Source organism: Leucopleurus acutus (assembly GCF_964270905.1).
Source record: "Leucopleurus acutus genome assembly, chromosome: 15".
Classification (NCBI taxonomy): domain Eukaryota; kingdom Metazoa; phylum Chordata; class Mammalia; order Artiodactyla; family Delphinidae; genus Leucopleurus; species Leucopleurus acutus.
This window is the reverse complement of record NC_139157.1, coordinates 28,328,317-28,349,487: the sequence shown is the minus strand read 5'-3', so window position 1 is coordinate 28,349,487 and position 21,171 is coordinate 28,328,317. Positions and strand designations below refer to the sequence as shown.

The 21,171-nt window shown below is 35.0% G+C and overlaps 1 protein-coding gene across 4 annotated transcripts in view; it reads right to left on the bottom strand.

Moving 5' to 3' along the window:
• Positions 1-477: 477 nt before the first annotated feature.
• Positions 478-21,171, bottom strand: part of HBS1L (HBS1 like translational GTPase) — an 81,812-nt gene continuing 61,118 nt past the window's right edge. For all 4 annotated transcript variants that reach the window (XM_082855619.1, XM_082855615.1, XM_082855616.1 and 1 more), the window contains 10 exons: positions 19,483-19,629; positions 17,694-17,768; positions 16,857-16,974; positions 16,169-16,237; positions 13,320-13,424; positions 10,372-10,462; positions 9,836-9,944; positions 5,683-5,783; positions 2,979-3,123; positions 478-1,007 (listed from right to left, as the gene is read on the bottom strand). In XM_082855619.1, coding sequence (XP_082711745.1) covers positions 996-1,007; positions 2,979-3,123; positions 5,683-5,783; positions 9,836-9,944; positions 10,372-10,462; positions 13,320-13,424; positions 16,169-16,237; positions 16,857-16,974; positions 17,694-17,768; positions 19,483-19,629 — 972 coding nt within the window. In that variant the 3' untranslated portion in view covers positions 478-995. The remainder of the gene's footprint in view (positions 1,008-2,978; positions 3,124-5,682; positions 5,784-9,835; positions 9,945-10,371; positions 10,463-13,319; positions 13,425-16,168; positions 16,238-16,856; positions 16,975-17,693; positions 17,769-19,482; positions 19,630-21,171) is intronic.

Here is a 21,171-nt window from a genome sequence, read left to right as displayed (position 1 = left end):
AATGGTACCCAGGAGGGAGCTCAACAAATACCTGTTAACTAAATATACCTTGGAGTTTGTTGAAACTTTAAAGAAAAACATGACTCTTACTCATAGGGGACTTACAATCTACAAGGAATACGAGATAAAGTCATCATACATGTAATTATAAAAGTGAGAATGGGAAAAATAAAATTAACTTATGGTTAGAAATGGATGAGATTAAATTTGATCTGCTACTAGGATAAAAAGCAAGAATTCACGTGAAAGACTGGGGAAACCCTCAGGTGAAAAAGATCCCATAAAACCCAAGTCCTACTTAGAATCTCATAAACATCGAAGAAACACAACACATTTTGTTGTTATGCTCAAACAAAGGCATTTTATTAGCTGGCTTTACACCTTAAATAATATCTTGGTTACCAAAGGAACAATTTCCAATAACTGCAAACTAAGCAGTTCCAAATGGTTGTTTGTTGAAGGAAGAACACTCACTGCTCAACACAAAATACCTTTATTAACCTTCAACAAATCTTTTCTTACAGTTAACTAAAAAACTGCTCAGGTCAAATATTAACTACCTCAATAACCCATTTTAGTTATTCTTCCTTAAAAATGTATGTTGTAAGTTGAAATCAAAAGAGAAAACTGAAAACATTTGGTGGTTTGGCTGGAAGTAGAGTTCACGTCATGACGATTCAATGTCTTCTAACACATATTTCTGATAACTTCCGTAAGTCTCAGCAAGGTAAATCCATTAGTAACATTTCAAAGGAAAAGCTAGTTTTTTAAATGAAAGTGCAATATTAGCCTTTCTTTGCCAGTTGGCAACTTGAAATTTTTGTAGGAGTGGTGAATAATACTTCTTCGCAGCTGATTATAGCTTGAATTTTCTCTCTCATTTAAAAAAATATCAATTGCACATTGTTGCTTTAACTGAATAACTGGATTCTTTCAAAACATGGAGGTTAACTATCTCTCACTGTGTTTAGAAACATGGTAGAAATTCTGACCCATCAGCCTTTTATCTGTAAAAGAAAAAAAAAGCATTTGCTATAATTTAACCAACCACATTATATGAACAACAACAACAAAAGGAAAAAATGGCAGTGGAGTAATCATTACATCAGGTGAAACTTTTTTGTTTTTCCTGCAACTTTTTTCCTTCCCTAGTCTTGTTATTTGAGATTTTCTATAATCTCTCCATTACTTTCCACAAGAGACTGCATCTTATTTTTAGAATGCTCTTTTATAAAGAATGTTTTGACAGTTAAATGTGATGCTGCTGCTGCTGCTATTAGGTAACATTTACTGAATGCTTTCTAAATGCAATCACTGTGCCAAGTGCTTTATGCAGACCATTTCATTTCACAACTCCAGAAGGTAGATTCTATTACCCCATTTTCATAGATGGATAAATTACAGGACAAATGTTGTTCTTCTGCAGCTAGGAATTAGTGGAGCAGTAACTCAGACTTAGACTTAAGTTCAACTCCAGAGCCTTTTTCATGGTACACGTATCACTGAATTTTGATGCAACCTAAAGCCCTATGTCCAAAGTATCCATCCAGTTAAATGAACTGAGTAATTTTTATGCAGAAAACAAGCATATGTAGTAATGAAGCCCCTTTTAAAAATACATGCATACCTCGCAGATATTGTGGGTTCCGTTCCAGGCCACCTCGATAAAGTGAGAATCGCAGTAAAGCAAGTCATAGGAATTTTTTGGTTTTCCAGTGCATAGAAAAGTTATGTTTACACTATACTATAGTCTATTAAGAGTGCAATAGCATTATGTCTAAGAAAACAATGTACATACCTTAACTTAAAAATACTTTATTGCTAAAAAAGGCTAACCATCATCTGAGCCTTCAGTGAGTCATAACCTTTTTGTAGGCATAACATCAAAGATTACTGATCACAGATCGCCATAACAAATATGTAATAATAATAATGTAAAAGTCTGAAATACTGCAAGAATTACCAAAGTGTGAAACAGAGACATGAAGTGAGCAAATGCTGTTGGGAAAATGGTGCCTAGAGACTTGCTCAATGCAAGGCTGCCACAAACCTTCATTTTGTAGAACACAGTATCTGTGAAGTGCAACAAAATAAGGCATGCGTGTATTCATAAGATCTATATTAATCATGATAGTGTGGGAGAAAATTTAAATCACTGAAATTCTGGTTCATTTCTGGCTATTTTCTCCAAAACTCAACTGTACCTTACATTATATATTAATGTTTCAGAAACATTACTGATACATTAACTTTCTGAATGAATGAACTGAGAACCAGTTATTAAAAATAATGTAATGAGGGCACTTTGTTAAACAAAACCACTACCCCCAATTCATTTGACTCTTATTAAAGTCTATTCTCATGATTTGGACTGCATACAGACGTATTTTTCAATGGATTTCCTTTAATTTTGAGCAATATTACTGGTGGAGAAGACAGTTTGGAAGTTTCGTTATGAGAAGATCTAAGATGAAACATTTTCTTCCCATCATTCTTTTAATCTTTAATAAAATTTTAAAATGTTGTTCTAATATAACTGCACTCCCGTTAAGCCATAAAATCTCAGTAATCATTCTTAAAAAGTAGAAAAGAGGGCTTCCCTGGTGGCACAGTGGTTAAGAATCCGTCTACCAATGCAGGGGACACGGGTTCGATCCCTGGTCCGGGAAGATCGCACATGCCGCGGAGCAACTAAGCCTGTGCCACAACTACTGAGCCTGCACTCTAGAGTCTGCGAGCCACAACTACTGAAGACCATGCACATACAGCCTGTGCTCCGCAACAAGAGAAACCACTGCGATGAGAAGCCCGCGCACCGCAACGAAGAGTAGCCCCTGCTCGCCACAACTAGAGAAAGCCCGTGCGCAGCAACGAAGACCCAACGCGGCCAAAAAATAAAAATAAATAAGTAAAATTTTAACAAGAAAGTAGAAAAAGACATAATAACCATGGATACATAATCAGTCACTTTAAAATACCTCGGTGACTACACCAGCAGCTATGGTAGAACCACTGTAGCGCAGCATGAATCTCCCCAGTTCTTTAAAGTCTTTGTACAGCTCAAGAGCCACTGGTCTTTGTGTCTGTAGCTCCACCAATGCATTCTGGCCTTTGGTCAACAATCTATCACGAAAAATAAAATGGAAATCTAATAAAGGTAAAGAAATGTAATTAAAACCTGAAAAATATTTCACATTCCATCTATACATCAACTTAGTTTTTCAAAAACTTAAAAAGTAAAAAGGGATTTTCTTAAAATGAAAATATATGCCTTTGAATTTGAGGGGGTTAGTTGAAAGAAATGAGAGGAGTAATTCTAGATTTAAGAAATATTAGCTAGTTCGTGTGTGTATGAGTGTGTGTGTGTGTGTGTGTGTGTGTGTGTGTGTGTTTTAAACAATCCTCCAAATTGAACTCTATCCTTTGAAGGACACTATAATCTAAAATACTCAAGACACCTCCACCAAAGTCTTCCCTTTCATTCCCTCATGAAATTAAAGAAGAGTGATGCAGTTGCATTTAAAGAAAGGAATGCAATGTCCTATGTCTTCCATAGTAAAATCCTAATTGGTAGATTATGTGTTAAAAAGTTATCTTTAAAGAGGATAATCTCCTAGTGCCAACACACTACCCTAGATCTCTCTCTCCCTCCCTCCTCTCTCTTTTCTCACATAGGAAGAGTGGTTCTTTAACAGACGTTCAGGATAAAATCATGTAAGATTCTTTCACAGTATGATGTTTGTAGGAAATGAAGGGAGATGAGGCATGGGCCTGATTGCAAACAGCTTCACACAAATAAGCAAAACCACCAAGAATCCTTGTGCACGGGCCCCACCAGACTTACTGAAAGAGGGAGAACCCAAAGGGGGACATTCTGAAATGTTCCCTAATTCAATTTTGATGTGTTCTAGAAGGATAAGAGAACAGCATTCATAAACTCCCCTTCTGAAAGATTAATTCAGGGACAGACAGATAGAACAAGCCAAAGTTTCTAAAAAACGTATTCCCAAAATTCTAAATATTGGCTTTGGGCAATTTCAGCTTAAGGTCCCATTCCTTAGGAAGGAGAACATCTAATATATTCATAATTTGCATTAAGTTTGGTTCTAGAAAGCTTGATTCCATCCCATATAAAGCAATCGAGTCTACAATGTGCCAGGAATGGAAACAAAGGGGAAAGGCCAAATGGTGTTGGTGCAAAATAAAAGGACAAAGCTACAAATACGGTGACAGGAAAAACTAGCATGAGAATATATGAAAACCTAGAATTACCATCATTGAGCTAGACTCTGCAGCATGAGCAGGGAGGGTAAAATTCAGGATTACATCTGATGAGCCAATGTCAGATTGAGAATTTTCCAAGCCAAACGGCCCGCCTCCTGCCAAAAGAATTTATGTGACCCAACTAACTAGATTAGAATCCTGGGCCTGCCACTTGCTAGCTTTGTGATCTCAAACGTGTTATACAATCTCTTTAAGCCTCAGCTTCCTCATTTGAAACATGGGAAACATAATAATACCTGCTTCATACGGTTGCTGAGAATGTAAACCATGTGAAAGCACTTATGACAGAGCCTAGAAAATAGTGGTCCTCAAGAAACATCAGCCATTAGCTCTATCACACTTCTCAGTACATTATGGCAGACACTCATGCTAGAAGCTAAAGACTCAGGTTAAAAATAAAGAACCATCTTTAAAAGAGAGGTGAAGTAGCCTCTTTTTTCTAACTAACGGAGAAACAGGCATGGGTTTAGAACAGTGTGAAGATTCTTTCCTCTACGTGCAGCCAATCCTAAATTAACCCTCTAACCACCTTGGCCTCTTACACAGGTGCAAATGAGGAGGAACACCCCAGGACTGAAAAAAAAGGGGATTTTGGGTGGGATTCCCCATAGGGCTGAAGTGAGGAAAACCCCAAAGCTGAAGCAGCCAAACCAAACTGTGGTCAACCTTTAGTTGAATTAGAGTAAGAAACCCAAGATTCTCAGGAAGCACCTCCTCTGAAAAATCCCGTGCCTATCCCAGCCAAGGGGGAACTGTCCACACCTAGACCTAGATATTAATGGTAAGCAGAGGGGACCAACATGTGGTGACCACCTCAGCCCAGGCACCAGGTGGACTTCAAGCAGAAAACAAAAGTACTTTCCAGGTGGGAAAAAAACTGTGTTTAGTTCACTCTCTTCCTGAGGTATTCTTAGCATAGGGCATGATTCCCATGAGGGGGTGACAAGAAAGTTAAGAAGCACAATCAGCTGGAATTTGGGACAAGTGGCTAGGCATAAATCAAATTCATCTTCAAAAATGTACCATGTACCGCAAAAAAAAAAACAAAAAAACCCAAAAAAAAACAAAAAAAAAATGTAGGACTGATTTTTTAAATGCCTTCATTTTTACATCATCAGTATCTAGGGCTTGATACTTACATATAAACTTATATTTACATTTTTATTTACAATTCACACCCATCACCATCATATATAACTGAAATTATATCTAGCATTCCTACCTAAACAGGAGCTTAAATATCTGTTTTTGTGTTTTCATCTAGTCCTTTAAAAAAATGATTTCTGGAACAAGTAAAAACAGACTTCACTTATCGCAAAGAGAAATATTACACAAATGAATTAATCTGTAAGGAATGTGCTTAAATTGTGTTTATTATTTATGCATTAAAACACTTACTTAGGCTTTTTCTTTGTGACTTCACCAGTGCTTTTGTTTAAGACGCTAATCAATCGTTTAACAACGGCAGGTTCACTGACGGTTTGGTAGTGTAACAGCACCTAAAACAAAAAATTGTAACACTACAAAGCTGTTCGCTGCAGCATCTCTGGTCTTTTACTCTGGCACTCACACGGAATCACGTTAGCCTCAGCACTACTGCCTGGAGTTGCAGGATCTCCAGCCGCTTCCCCTAAGTCCCACCACTCCAATCAGGTTGTCCCTTAACTCACTAGAGGAAAAGGTCATGGGGAGCAGTTCCAATTTCTCCTCCACCACTTACTGTGTAAACTTGAGTAAATTACATAACCTTCCTTATAGGATTATGATAAGAACTAAATAACAGAAGAGACAGTGTCTGGTACAGCAGATGTTCAACAAATGTGAATTGTTTCACCAAAAAAATGAGGGAAGGGGAATTGCATGATATTCAGCAGTAACGAATTGTATTCATTGCTGGATAATGAGAGTAAAATATTATATGGGAGTTTAGACAGGCTTTGAAGTCAGGCAGACCTGAGTTCAAATCCTAACTTTACACATTCTAGTTGTGTGATCTGGGGTAAATCCTGTAATAACCGTTTTCCCCCCAATATCCCCAGCATCAGGTCTCTCGTCACTAAATGAGGAAAACCCGATAATGTTATTTTAAAGTGGGGCCTAACACATGGTAAACCTGAAGTTAACTGACGGCCTTATATATTAGCTATTACTGTTCACATTTTATATGTAAGGAAATTAATATCAAATAGGTTAAGCAGCAATAAGGGTGCCAAGACCACTCAATAGGGAGAGAACAGTCTTTTCAAGAAATGGTGCTGGGAAAATTAGATATCTACATGCAAAAGAATCTTACACCATATACAAAAATTAACTCAAAATGGATCAAAGACCTAAACAAAAGGACTAAAACTATGAAACTCTTAGAAGAAAACAGAGTGGGAAATCTTCTTAATGTTGAATCTGGTAATGACTTCTTGGATATGACACCAAAGTAAAGGCAACAAAAGGAAATGTAGATAAACTGAACTTCATCAAAATGTAAAACTCTTGTACATCAAAGGATACTTAAGAGTAAAAAGACAACCCACAGCACATGGAAGAAGATATTTGCAAATCATACACTGATAAGGAATTAAAACCCAAAATACATAAAGAAATGAAAAGATGCTCAACATTACTAGCCATTAGGGAAATGCAAATCAAAACCACGATACACCCCTTCACACTCATCAGTATGCCTATTATAAACAAACAAACTAACAAAAAATCACCCCCCCCCAACACCCACACACACAAGAAAGGCAAATAACAAGGAAGAGGAGAAATTAGAACCCTTGTGTACTGCTGGTGGGAATGTAAAAATAGTGCAGCTGCTGTGGAAAACAGTTTAGTGGTTCCTCAAAAGTTAAACACAAAATTTCCATACAATCAAGCAATTCTACTCCGAGATATATACTCGGAAGAATTGAAAGCAGAGGTTCAAACAGATACTTGTATGCCAGTGTTCACAGAAGCATCATTTACATCTGCCAAAAGACAGAAACAACCCAAACATCCATCAACGTATGAAAGGATAAAATGTGGTAAATACTTACAATAGAATATTATTCAGTTTTAAAAAGAAATGAAATTCTGATACATGTTATAACATGGATGAACCTCAAAAACATTATGTTAAGTGAAATAAGTCAGACACAAAAGGGCAAATATTGTATGATTCACTTATATGAGGGATGTAGAATAGGCAAATTCATAGAGAAACAAAGTAGAACTGTGGTTACCAGAGGACAGGGGGAAAGCGTGATAGGGGGAGTTATTGTTTAATGGGTACAGAGTTTGGGATAAGGAAAAAGTTCAGGAGATGGGAGGTGGTGATGGTTGCACAAGGTGAAGGTACTTAAGGCCACTGAACTGTATACTTAAAAATGGTTAAAATGGTAAATTTTCTGCTATAAATATTTTATCACAATAAATCAAAACATGAATTTAGTTAAAGTCTAACCCATTCTTTTTTTTTCTTCTTAAATATATAGACAGTTTACCATATAAGCTAAGGGAAACAAAAATATTTATGTATTAAGGAACTAGTCCCTAAATAGTGAAATTTAATTGCTTAGGAAGCCTCTCCTTGGTTAAATTTTTAAGAATTGTGAAAGTTTCTTCCCACAGAGAGTGGATTAAATGGCAAAACGTGATGTTTTTTTTCTGAAACAAATTTCATCCTGGTATTCGTGAATCAACATAAGCAAGTAGAATCTCATAAAGCAGCACTGAAAAACTTTTAATTCATAAAAGAAACTACAGTACACAGGAAGACAGTATCACTGTTCAAAGTAACTACCAACCTCCTGACCTCTCTACCTCTCCACTGGCAAAAATTATTGCCGCATGAGTAGAAACACAGTAACCAACCTCTTCAGCTTCTCTCCATTGGACACACTGCTTTCTAAGAATGAGTGCCATTCGTTCATAGCAATTTCTTGCTTATCAACACATGAATTTTAAATATTTAAAAGAAGTATTTGCAACAATAACTGTTTTTTTGGACAGAGCTTTTGCCCCTCCCCTTTTTAGCATATGGGAGAAATGGAATATAATTATAAAACTAAAATACTTAAACACTATTTTATAAATATAATTTTATAGGATCAAGTTTACATAGAAATAATTACAAAGAATTATAAGCAAAGCACATGGTTATCTCAAATAAAGGTGCAGAGGTATAAAATAAATTTAAATGTGCTAAATAAATTTATTCCCAACCTTTAAAATACTATCACTAATTTAAATAAAGTTTAAAGGTCAATTACTATTACTCCCTTACTTTTATTTCAAAGATGCATCAAATGGAGAAAATGATCTGTTTATATTTTTAAAGGCAAGCCATTTAATTCCACCGAGAAACATTTTTGATTCTCATGCAGAACCTGTACTATATAATAAGCTGATCAAGAAAAGAAAAATAAGTCTAATGGGGAAAGTGTCCATTAGTTAAATGGCAAAAGCAAGGTACCAAACTATAAACAGAGTACGGCCCCAAATAGCTGAAAAAAAATTTACACATAAAACAAAGAATTCATGCTATTAACAAGTAGTATCTTTTCTGGATAAGTAACAATATAGTATAAAATCCCCCTCTTCCCATAAATGTGCATGTTCAAATGGTGCTAGTCAATGATAACCTGCAAACCAACCTCACAGCTTCAGCGTAATTAAAGTTTACCTAGGTCAAGCATCCCCAAAATATACCCATAGATACCAATGTACACAAAAAAGTACTCTGAAATGTAAAGAACAGATAATTATAGGTTACACAATTACAGAAGATTCTGTTTTTTAATAAGATGTTAAATATGATTTTTTAAATTTATTTATTTATTTTTGGCTGTGTTGGGTCTTTTGCTGTGCGTGTGCTTTCTCTACTTGTGCAGAATGGGGGCTACTCTTCGTTGCGGTGCACGGGCTTCTCTTGTTGCAGAGCACGGGCTCTAGGGTGCACGGGCTTCAGCAGTTGTGGCTCGAGGGCTCTAGAGCACAGGCTCAGTAGTTGTGGCACACAGACTTAGTTGCTCCATGGCATGTGGGATCTTCCCAGACCAGGGCTCGAACCCGTGTCCCCTGCATTGGCAGGAGGATTCTTAACTGCTGTGTCCCAGAATTTTCTTATCATTTTTATTTTTTCTGTGTTTTCCAAAATTTTCCATAACAATGTATTACTTTTATAATCAGAGAAACTACAAATAAGCTTATGATAAAAAAAAAAAGAAACCAAAACAGAAAGACCCAATCTAAGAAGTAACATTTGGAACTCAGCAAAAAAGTGTCTACGATTTTCCCTAAACGATTTTTTTATCATCAGTTTGTATCCTATTGATTATGAAATTTCTTCTCAATGCCTTTTTGAAAAAAACATCCCCAGACTTAAGGATCAAAATTTAAAAAAAAACACAATAAAGATGATTTTCAAATTCCAATTTCATGTTTTTCTGGATGAGAGTAATACAAATGTTAGTTGAAAATAACAATAGCAACATCACCTATAGAGTTACTACTTTTTAGGATAAAGTTATATTGAATTTATAAAAACAGTAACAAACATTTTGAAACTTACAGGAAATCCTTTAGTGATAGGAATTTCAATATTAAAGATGAGGATTCGGGCTCCGAAACGAGTGCAAACCTTAATGGGTTCTTTGGGGCCACAAAATATGCAGCCAACACTGTAACAACAACAAAACAAAAACAAAAAAGGAGAGCAGGTAGTTGGGGGGATAATTAAATACACATCCAATAGGAAACCTTTAAAACCATTAACAAGGTAAAACAATCCAGTAAATTAGGGACTTTTTCTAAATAGTCCCTTTTGGGTTAAAGCATGGCTTTACACCATTATTAACCTTATGTCATTTTCATACATTACTGTTTTCCCTCAAAGAACATGTCAGGTACACACGTTGACACGTATTAATTTAAATTTTAGTAGGTTCTGCTTATCATTCTTACACTTCCACAAGTGCCTATTTCTGGCCAAATGAGATTCAGAATTAACACTCAATTCTTTCATTTGAGCTGGTGAATTGCAAATTTTACGCGTTTTGAGGTCCTACATCCAAAACAATGGTCGCTTAAACTCATTTTCTCACTCACTTGATTTTGATGACATCCATCCCAACCAACGTAAGACTAACATGATCGCCTGCTGCCGCCCAGTCGACAGGTTCATCATGCAGAGTGATTCCTGGAAATGAGTAAGAACCAAAGCATACAGTGAAACATCTCAATATCAAACCATAACAACCAAGGGAGTTTGGCTGATTTGTGCCTCATCAGTCACTACTCATCATTTTCAATATGAATGGATTGAGATTGAGAAGTGTTAACTGTAAGCACTGAGGAAAACACACTTCCTCTACACTTGACTCTTCTGGACCACCACCCTAAACATAAAGTGACTTGTATTTGTCCATAAAAGGCTGATTCCTACTTATTTAATCAAGATTTTTTAAACTCATTTATACGACTGGTATATTCATTAAATAGGCCCCATTCTAATACTTCTCTTCTATTAATGGATATAGGCATAATAGTACAGTCCCAGTTATTTTCAAAACATAATAGATGAGACTGGGGAAGATATCTAGTAGTATTTAAGCTTTTCTCTAATTAGACAACGACGTAAACAATCTCTGAGTAACCCACAGGGCATCGGTACTCAGTCAGATGGTACCCTTGGCAGGCCCCTTCATTATTCATGGCTCAAAAGAACTGCTTCCCAGAGAGACAGATGCACAATGATAAACAGTTTTATGAAAAGGAGGAGATTAATAGTGTAAGAAAATTTAATTTAAAAATGATCCCAGCTATTGCTACCTTTATTACCTAGGAAAAATCCTAGAGTATAATTGCAAAGGGCAATAGAACTCAGGTATTTGAATAAAGGATTTTAAAAGGTTTCTCATATTTTCTGATTCTGTGGGGTAAGTTCCTTTCTATAGGAACTTGAGTCTTAACAATGAAGACAGTATGTAGACCAACAACTGGGGAACAGTTCTTGATTGACATGTTTTTAGTAAATTACAATTCACCCATCTCCTCCTGAAAATACTTATTTTTTCCATATAGCATACTCTTAAGTGAGTTTCTTTGAGACTCTTTGGGAGTTCAAGGAGAACTTTAAGGGCTCTGAGACAACCTAAAGTTTTATTCAAAGTTTCATGTAGGTGCACATCTGCATTAATCTGAGAAGAGGGGCCATACTTTCATCAAGGTATCAAAGAGGTTCCTGACTCTAAAAACGTTAACAATTATGATATTTTAAAATGTCTGTCAAATTTTCAACTAATTACATTTAGTTTTTACACGTAAATTTAAAATGACCATATCTGAGTTTTGGTATGAAATGTGGAATTCAAGTCAGGAGCTAGCTACTTACATAGACTAGAGATTGCCTTTAGCTTAGGATTTAAGAGCTTTCATACTAGAAGTTCAATTAACAATATAAAATTTTCTGAAGATAATATATAATCTGACTTCCTTCCCCCAAACATGTTACACTGTCCTACATGTGATATTTATCTTCTTAAGCACTTTCTTCACTGGAGAAAGAAGTTCTTTTTTAACACTCTATGAACTTATATGTTAATAAAGTAAAAATGTAATTTCGAATTTCCATTTGTTGGTAGCAGATTTAGTCAGTTCTCTTTTTTAGGACACTACTGGTTAGTGAGCCATAGTAGCACCTAAAGTGTTCAGACAGAAGCGTGCATTAAAAAATCAAATAAATCAATCAAAAGCATTAGGGTGAGAAATTGAGGACTGAGAATCTCCAAGTTGGGTTAGAAGGGTGGCTCTCAAGGAGTGAAGCAGTGCTTCTCATATGGCTTCCCTTTAAGAACCACTGGGTTAAAGATAAGTGGTTGGAGTTTTTCTGGTAGGGTAGGGACAGGAAAGAAAGAGGGAAAGAATGTAGAACTTTCAGAGGTGACCAAATTATGATTTTGGAGCTCACAAAGGAGCCAATCTGTAAGGTCTATGACCATGGTTTAGGATCATGGTTTTAATTCATGTCTGATTATATTAAAAAAAAAATTCCTATTCTCAAAAAGGTCTTTAACATATAAAGAAATTAGTATTTCAATAGTATTGCAGCTCTTGATCACTTTAAGAAACAACAGCAGAGATAATTTAACCTAAATTTAAAGATGAATAAGGGAATGAAAGCCAAAGTTATTTCCATTTAACCTTTTTCTTTCTACTTGCTTAGAGATCAAGAAAATTTTGTTTGATAAAAATAATATACACTTTTTAAAAAAGAATCACTTTCCACAGACCTTTTGTTTGCAAGTTTACTTTATAGTATAACACAGATCTTCAGTTTTATGTTGAAGTCAGAAGTTTAGTTGGAAGCTAGAATAAGGTAAGTGCAGAATTATAAACTTTTAAGCAGAATTCAAAAAAGAAGAACATGTATACAGGTAAGGTCAAATGATCAGAAGATATAAACAGTTATAAGCTATTATGAAAGGTCACATACATGCAAAAGCAATAATTGCGGCACTTAAAACTAGCTCAATTTCTCTTTTCAACATTAGGATTCTCTCTATTTGCATCTTATTTTCTTAAGTCTTCCTGTGAAAAATTTCTTTTGGTATAAACATGATCTAGGTTGTTAACTTATAGTAATTCTGAAATACACATTTCAAAACAACAGACTGTAGCACTCTGCTTTGCCATTGACTATTTAGTGTCAGGATGGGGTCAGACTTAATTTCTGCTACTGAATACTATTTTAAATGTATCTGACAGGTGTCTATACATCTGGGTCAATCCTAGCCAGGCTTCTTGATGTCAAAAAAAAGAAAAAAAATGCTACCACAGTTAGAATGTTATATGTACATTTATACACACATAGTCACAACAGAAAAAAATCGTTTAATGTTTTCACATTTTTATCTTCAACAGTTAGTATCATTTTGACAGTCAGTTACAATTTCAGTAAGAGGTTATTTACTCTGGAGTTAATAACTAAACTACTTTTAAAAATCTGCTGTCTCAACTTAAGGGTTATTTAACAAAAGAATCTTGCAGAGGAATACCTTTTGCAGTACAAGTTTCATTGGGAGGCATTGCTAGTAGTCGGTCACCAGTTTGGATATAACCAGCTTCAATTTTACCAGTTACACAAAATCCAGATCCTTGATCTACAAAACATGCCAAAATTTTATAATGGTTCACATAACAATATCATCTATGTTTAATACTGCTAGCTATACTAAGTTTCCTAGTAGTTATATAAAACTAGTAGTTCAATGAACATTAAGCAATGATCATTTCAGAATTTTTAATATATCTACTAAATATGACACACCACATTCTACTCTTGATTTTCTTATAAATAAAAATATTTATATTAGAAAAAGTGGGAATTCATTCCTTTTTCAATTTTATTGAAATGAAATTTATTGAATACTTACTAAGTACCAGGCACAGTGCTAAACTCTGGGAATAAAGAGACGAAAATATAAGCCCCTACCTACAAGGAGTTTACACTAGTGAAGAGAAAGGCAAAAACAATTACATTGTCCTGAGACAAATGTTATTTATAATGTGCAATGGAAAAAAAACAAGATTCATCAAAGAATCCATGATGATGGGGAATGACTACACTTTAGCGAGGCACTTAGAAGAAGGAACAGGAGTTTACCAGATAGTTTGTGTGCATGTGCAAAGGCACAGTCATAACCAAATGTGGGACGTGCTAAGACCCATGTGTCATTTATATGGAATTTATATGGGGACCATTTGGAATAATGAGGGAAAGGGCAAGACAGGAGGCAAAAGAGGTAGACATGGGACAAATAATAACGGGGCCTCATAAATCACACTTAGGGCTTGAATTTCATCCTCAGTTAAGTAATGGGAAACCAGAAAAGAATTGTGAATGGAAAAGTGACATGATGGTGTTTCTGTGTCAGAGAGATGGGGAGGTTGATTGAAATGCATACATGGACTACAGAAAGGGAAGAAACTCAAGAATTTGAGAATAAGGTATGACAGATTTAAGGTGATAAGGTAAATGGGGGATAATCGCAAAAACAGAAAAATCTGAGATGCGCGTTAACTGTGAGATAGAAAATTAAAGAACAAGATCCATTTTAGCCTTGGTGAATTTGAGGTATCTGCAAGACATACAGATGGAGAAGATGCATTTAGGGGGGCACCAATCACACCAAACCCATGAGAATGGTACCCTGGGAGCACACTCCCTGTGGAGATGCCCAGCAGCAGTTAGCAGATGTATCTGCAGAGTGAGAACAGGTCTGGGTTGGAGATTTGGGAAGCATCAAGATGCAGGAGATAGATGAAATCATGGATGTCGGTCCGAAGGGAGCATGTAGAATAAGAAGAGGACTGAAGTGACAGAACACGAGTCAAGGGACAGGGAAAGAGGAGCCCACAGAGAGGATACAGAGAGGTGAAAGGAACAGAAGAGCAGGAGAAAGTCGGTCACAGAAACCAAGGGGGAAAAGTTTCAAGGTGGATGTGGCTACAAGCCTCAGAAGTAATGCCAAATTCAAGTAAGATGGAAGTAAGATAGAACTGAAAAATGTGTACTGACGTTGGCAACCAAGAGTTCATTTGATAATCTCAGTGGGAACTGAGATTGAGGCAAGCAATGCAGGCAGAAGCCAGGAAGCTGCCTGAAGAAAGAAGAGGTAAACAAGTAGAGTCAGCAAACCCTATTAATCAAAAAGAAAATTAAGCACCTCTTATATTTTAAATAGATAATAAGCATTTTGAAAAGAATTACCGTACTTCCTCTTCTACTAGAATGCTGGAAAATGATAATAAATTTCAATTTCATTGAATGATTTTTGTGAAGCACCTTCATTTATTCATTTATTAAACAACATTTATTAAGTATGTTTTATACGCCAGGCACTGAGCTAGGTCTTGCAAATATAGATATAGAAGTGACAGTACTTGCCCTCAAGGAGTTCACAATCTAAGTGAAATAAACAGCACAGGAACAATTATAAAACTGCATGAAAAATACAGTGACAGAGGATACAGAGAACACAGAGCAACACCTTAGGGTATGTGTGTGGGTGACCTCAATTATCACCCCAGAATTATCAATTTATTGCTACTCAGTTCCAAATCTACTCTCTACTTCCTGCTCTGTGATAATGGAGATTTGGGGAGCAGCTGACATCTTTACCATACTGATTATTCCAATATATGTTATATATTGGAATAATAAGTTACATCCTTTTATTTATTAAGACCTTTTATTCCATTTCCATTTTATATTTTTCTGTGTAGGGCCTTGTACACATTAAACTGGATGTATTCTTAGGTATTTAATACACCTCCTACAACACCTCTTCTGAGTTTGTCCTTCCTTGGGTTCTCTTCCTCAGCCCTAGGGTACCATATAGCGCCCTTGTATCTTATAGTCACTCTTTTTAATATATTAATAATCCTTTATATTAAACTTCCCATTTTACATATGTGTGGTGTCTATTTCCTGACCCAGACTGCTATATATGGGTAGGAAATGGACAAGTAAAGAGAGAGAAGAGCACAACATGGGTAGACATAGTGGCAATAAAAACCCTATGTGATTAGGAAATACTGAATGATCCAGTTCAGTTGAAGGATACAGAAACTAAAGGAATCTAACGGGAGAAAAAAACTATGAGGCTAGACAGATAAAGGGTCAGGGTTTTTTTATACTTGGAAGGTGAGTATGAGATGGGGAAATGGTAAGTAAATTGAAGATTCTTCTAGGCAGGGGTGTTAAGTAACTATAATTGTATACCACTGGCATAAAGAAGGAAGAATCTGAAGACAACATAATAATTTTGTCCAACAAAAGAGGTCAGGAGTGAATGGAAAGGCAGGGACCATACTGAAGTAGGCCAATAGAGGTAGCACTTACCTTTGAAAACATCAGATACACATAATCTGAAAGGCTTGTCAACAGATCTTTGAGGAGGCTTGAAGGAATCTGGAAAAAATGGTAAAATGGCAAGGTTTAATTTTAAAGTAATTTTTTTTTTTTTTTTTTTTTTTTGCAGTACGCAGGCCTCTCACTGTTGTGGCCTTTCCCATTGCGGAGCACAGGCTCTGGACACACAGGCTCAGCGGCCATGGCTCACAGGCCTAGCCGCTCCGCGGCATGTGGGATCTTCCTGGACTGGGGCACGAACCTGTGTCCCCTGCATCAGCAGGCGGACTCTCAACCACTGCGCCACCAGGGAAGCCCTAAAGTAATTTTTGACTCATGTCCAATGAGTCCACTATACTCCCATGTCTCTCAGAAAATAATTGTTTAATAAATACTAACAGCAAATTGACTGTGATTCATATAATACTCTAGTTTATAAAATGTTTTCACATGTGTTTTCTCATTAATGTCACAACAGTCTGTGAGGTAGGTAGGGCAGGCATTAATTAAACAAGAAAAATTTACCATCAGTTTAAATATTGCATATAATTTCAAAATTGGTGACCTAGCTCCTCTGACTACAAATCCTATGCTTTTTCACTGTCCCCCATAAAGAACTCTAAATAATAATTAATATCAAGTTCATAATGCATTAAAATTAATATGGCAGTATTCTTACCAATTTGTTCTAATAAACATAGTCCTTTATACCATTTTGTAAGTTCACTTGACTGAGATCTTGTGATTAGATTTTCACCACTGAGACCACTTGTAGGGATAAAAGCTACATCACTTTCCTATAAAAAAGATTGAACATATGAAACTCAATACAACATTGTTTTTAAAAAATTAAAAGGTTCACTATTAGCATAACTGTACCAAGTTTGCAAAAGCAACACTGTACTTTTTAAAAAGTAATAGAAATCAGAGAACTACTGCCCTGAAGTTATCTGATACAACAGTTTTCAACTTTCTTGATTTTGTGGGAGGGAAACTTACAAGCATTAAGCATTGAGTGTTTCCAAAACACTCAAGCATTTTTACCTAGTAACGTAGGCATATTTCACATTTTTGCTGGAGAAATTTCTCTCTACTAGTTTCCACATTCCTCTGTGACCTCCCTAAACCTATACATCTAATTTAATAGGTGGAGAAAAAGTCTTCTACTTATACTAGATCCAAGCCAATTTATAAAATGTATGCAATTTTCTAAAATGAAGTAATCCAGGGAATTCCCAGGCAGTCCAGCGATTAGGGCTCTGCGCTCCCACTGCAGGGATCCCTGGTTGGGGAACTAAGATCCTGCATGCCACGCATGGCATGGCAATAAACGGTCAGTCAAACAAACAAACAAACAAACAAAGTAATCCAAAGAATGTAAGACATACATAATATCAGGGAGAAATAAAAACAAAAAGAATTAAAATACTGAACAAGAATAGCAAAGTAGTTTTTTCTCTCATATCAGTAAGATGAGACTTAGGAAAGTACCCAAATAAATTTAAAATTATCTTACCTTAAAACCTGCTTGCTTAAGAAAGTGCCCAAGTTTTCCAGTAATCTCTTGAAACCTTTCTTGTTGCCAATTAACCTGATAAAGATCCAATTTATTTTTAAAACTATGCTTCAGACCATGCTATATATAAAAAATTAAAATTTTTGCAATAAAATATAAACAGTCAAGACTATAAAATATAATTATAAAATCTATTAAATATGAAATCTATTAAAATTAAAGCTCACAATGTCAGATCTTACTATTAATATGATCTAAAAGTAAACTTTCTTACAACAGAAAGGCTGGAAACAAACTCCAATGTTTATAGAATTTTTTGGATACGCTAAAAGTGACCTCAAATGTGGGGAGAAAAAGTGAATAACTTATTAAATTGTGCCTGGACCAACTGCTGAAATAAAATAAAATTACTGACACCCCCCCCAAGTCAAACAGACATCTTAGTGTATGTATATATGTAATATGAACTCTAGATAACCATTCCCATGCTATAGTATTTAGAAGTAAATGTAACACTGTCTGTAACTTGTAACTTACATGGAAATTCATGTCAAAATAAGATAGATAAATGGATGGATACAGGGGTAGATAGACAAAAATGAGATAAAGCAAGTGGCAGAATATTATGTAGCAGGTATAATATGGGTGTTACTGTAACATTCTTTCAACTTTTCTTTAGGTCTGAAAATTTACATACTGAAGTACTGGGAAAAAATAAAAGGTATATGTAATAATGATACTATAAAAGAGCATGTAGAAAAACTTAGGTGAATATGAATTTGATCCCAGGGTAAGAAAATACCTAAGCATAATGAAAGAAATCAAAAGGAAATAGTAATATCTTTAAATTAAGCTTATAAATTGATTTTTTTAAAGTTTCAAAAATGAGCAAACTACATAAATTCCAAAAGAAAAAATACAAATGATAATATACAAAGTATATTTAAATATTATGACCATTCATAGAAGAGTAAGTTTAAAGAAGAAAAATCATGTTTTATATATCAAATTGGAATACAATCTTTTAATAACAGCAGTGTTGATAAGAATTTGGGGAAGTGAACACATCATATAGAAGTAAATAACTAGAACTTTTCTCAAAGGTATTTTCATCATGTACAGCAAGTCTTAAAATATATATATATATATATCCTTAGGCCCAGAAATTTCCATAGAATAGACTATTTCTAAACACACACATACACAAAACTGGAAATATTCAAAAGTAGGGGATTGTCTGAATAAATGTTAGTGTATCTTTAAAATACATAGAATAGAATAAAATATAAAATAAAATAGAATAAAGCTATAAAAACTACCTCTTTGCCTCTTTGCGTAAAAATTATTAATTACTTGGAAACATGAACAAGAATACTGTCAATTTTTTGAAACAGTAGATAATGAAACAGACTAGAACCCAATATTATTAAAAAAAGATTTTTACGTGTAAAAATATATTGGATGGAAGTACAAAATGAAAAGTTAAAAATTGGGTGGGGGAGTTAGAAATATAGGTTATTTCAGGTTTTCTTTATACTAAAATAAATATGCATTTTTATAACTTAAAATGACTTTAAGATTTATAAATTAATTCTGAAAGTGAGAATTTATCTTCTTGCTTAAAAATTACTAATACCTCATTTATTTACTATTAGCATCATGAATTTATTTTTTAAAATATGACAACTAGACTAAGAAAATGTATACTAGTCACACCTGAGGTCATCAATACGGCAGAACATCATCTTAACTACCATCGAAAACGAATTTTCAAGAAGCCTTTAAATACCTGATCCATTTTATTGACTGCAACTGCGAGCTGGGTCACTCCCAGAGAACGAACCAAGAGGCCATGTTCTCGTGTTTGTCCCCCAGTCTCAAATCCAGCTTCAAACTCTCCCCTGCTGGCATCTACAACTAAAACTGCTACATCTGCCTAAAAAAGAAAAAAATAACAATCAAAACAGCAAATAATGTCACAGCATTTTAATTCAAAGGACAGATTATTAAATTAGTTGTGTGGGTGAGATTTTAAAGGCAGACTCCAACCTGACACCAAACACAAAGCAAATCAAAGGAATTACACAAATGGATTAAAATTTTGGCACTAGCACATGCCAAAAAAATAATGACATAAAAAAGTAGAAATTCCCATATTTGATTACATAATAATTATTATAAACGGGCAACGGGGTTATGTTTCTGCTATCAGTTTTTAAAGATTTTCACATGTCATCATATAATCCACACCATAATAGGAAATGAAATGATCATAAAGTAAGTAAAGAATTTATCAGATACTTTGTTCGGGATACAACAGAACTTTATAATTTAAATCAGAAGTATCATGTACATACTTTGGTGGGGGCAATTTACCCTATTATTTCTATTCCTTTTCCTTTAATTCTTACCCAACTTTATAATTTAAATCAGAAGTATCATGTACATACTTTGGTGGGGGCAATTTACACTATTATTTCTATTCTTTTTCCTTTAATTCTTACCCAAATATTCCTTCTGCTTTATATCTACTCTTAAGTGCATCATTCATACCCAATCCTTCATGACTTCTAATGTTAAACTCCTAATTTCTTCAATGAGATCCAGTTCTTTTGATCAAGGGTTCTTAGTTAAGAGCACAAACTAAAGCAATCAATGTGAAAATTGGCTCTTTCACTCATGTGTAGTCACTAGCAGGTCTCACACCTCAGGCAAATAGACAGCTATCTCACCTCACAGAAACACTGGGGGATAAATGTAGTTTACTTAAAGCCCTGACCGTCCAAATCCTAGGCTCAATGACTGTAAATCTCCTTCTCATCAGGTTTTGCTAATAACTGTCAAATTATATTTACTTTTTTAGATTAAAAATTGAAAGTCACTGAACTGGTATTAAGATACCTAAGTCAGTAAGTATCCTTCCTGATCCTCTTTCCTATTAACATCTCAAAAAACATTACTGGGCAATTTCTCTATTCTTTCTAAGCAACAGCTTGTCTTTGGGAGCTTAAATGCCTATACATTTTCAAGGAAGCCTTTTAAGTGGTAAAAAGCGATCTCTCCTCATCCATCATGTATACTGTGTATATTCTTCTTGTAGTACATCTGTGTTAGCCTTTCATTGTTACATGTCTTACCTTTCTACACTGTGATTTCCTTGAGGAGAGGCAACATGTGCTATATGTATCTCTGTATCCAGAAAATCCTACCACAGTACCTCATACACTGGGTACATTACTTAATATCTTTGAGCCTATTTCTTCATTTGTCTTATAATGGAATTCAATTAAATAATCTCTAAAATCCTTTCCTACCCTAATTCCATCAGGAGTTTGGAGTAAATGTTCTTTATGATTACTCCGGACTCTAAGATTCTAGGATTAAAAAACATTTCAGTGCCATTGTATGTTCTGGTGTTTGCCTCTCCCATTAAACTATCAAAATGTGCTTTGTAGTCCATCATATCTCCACACTGCCT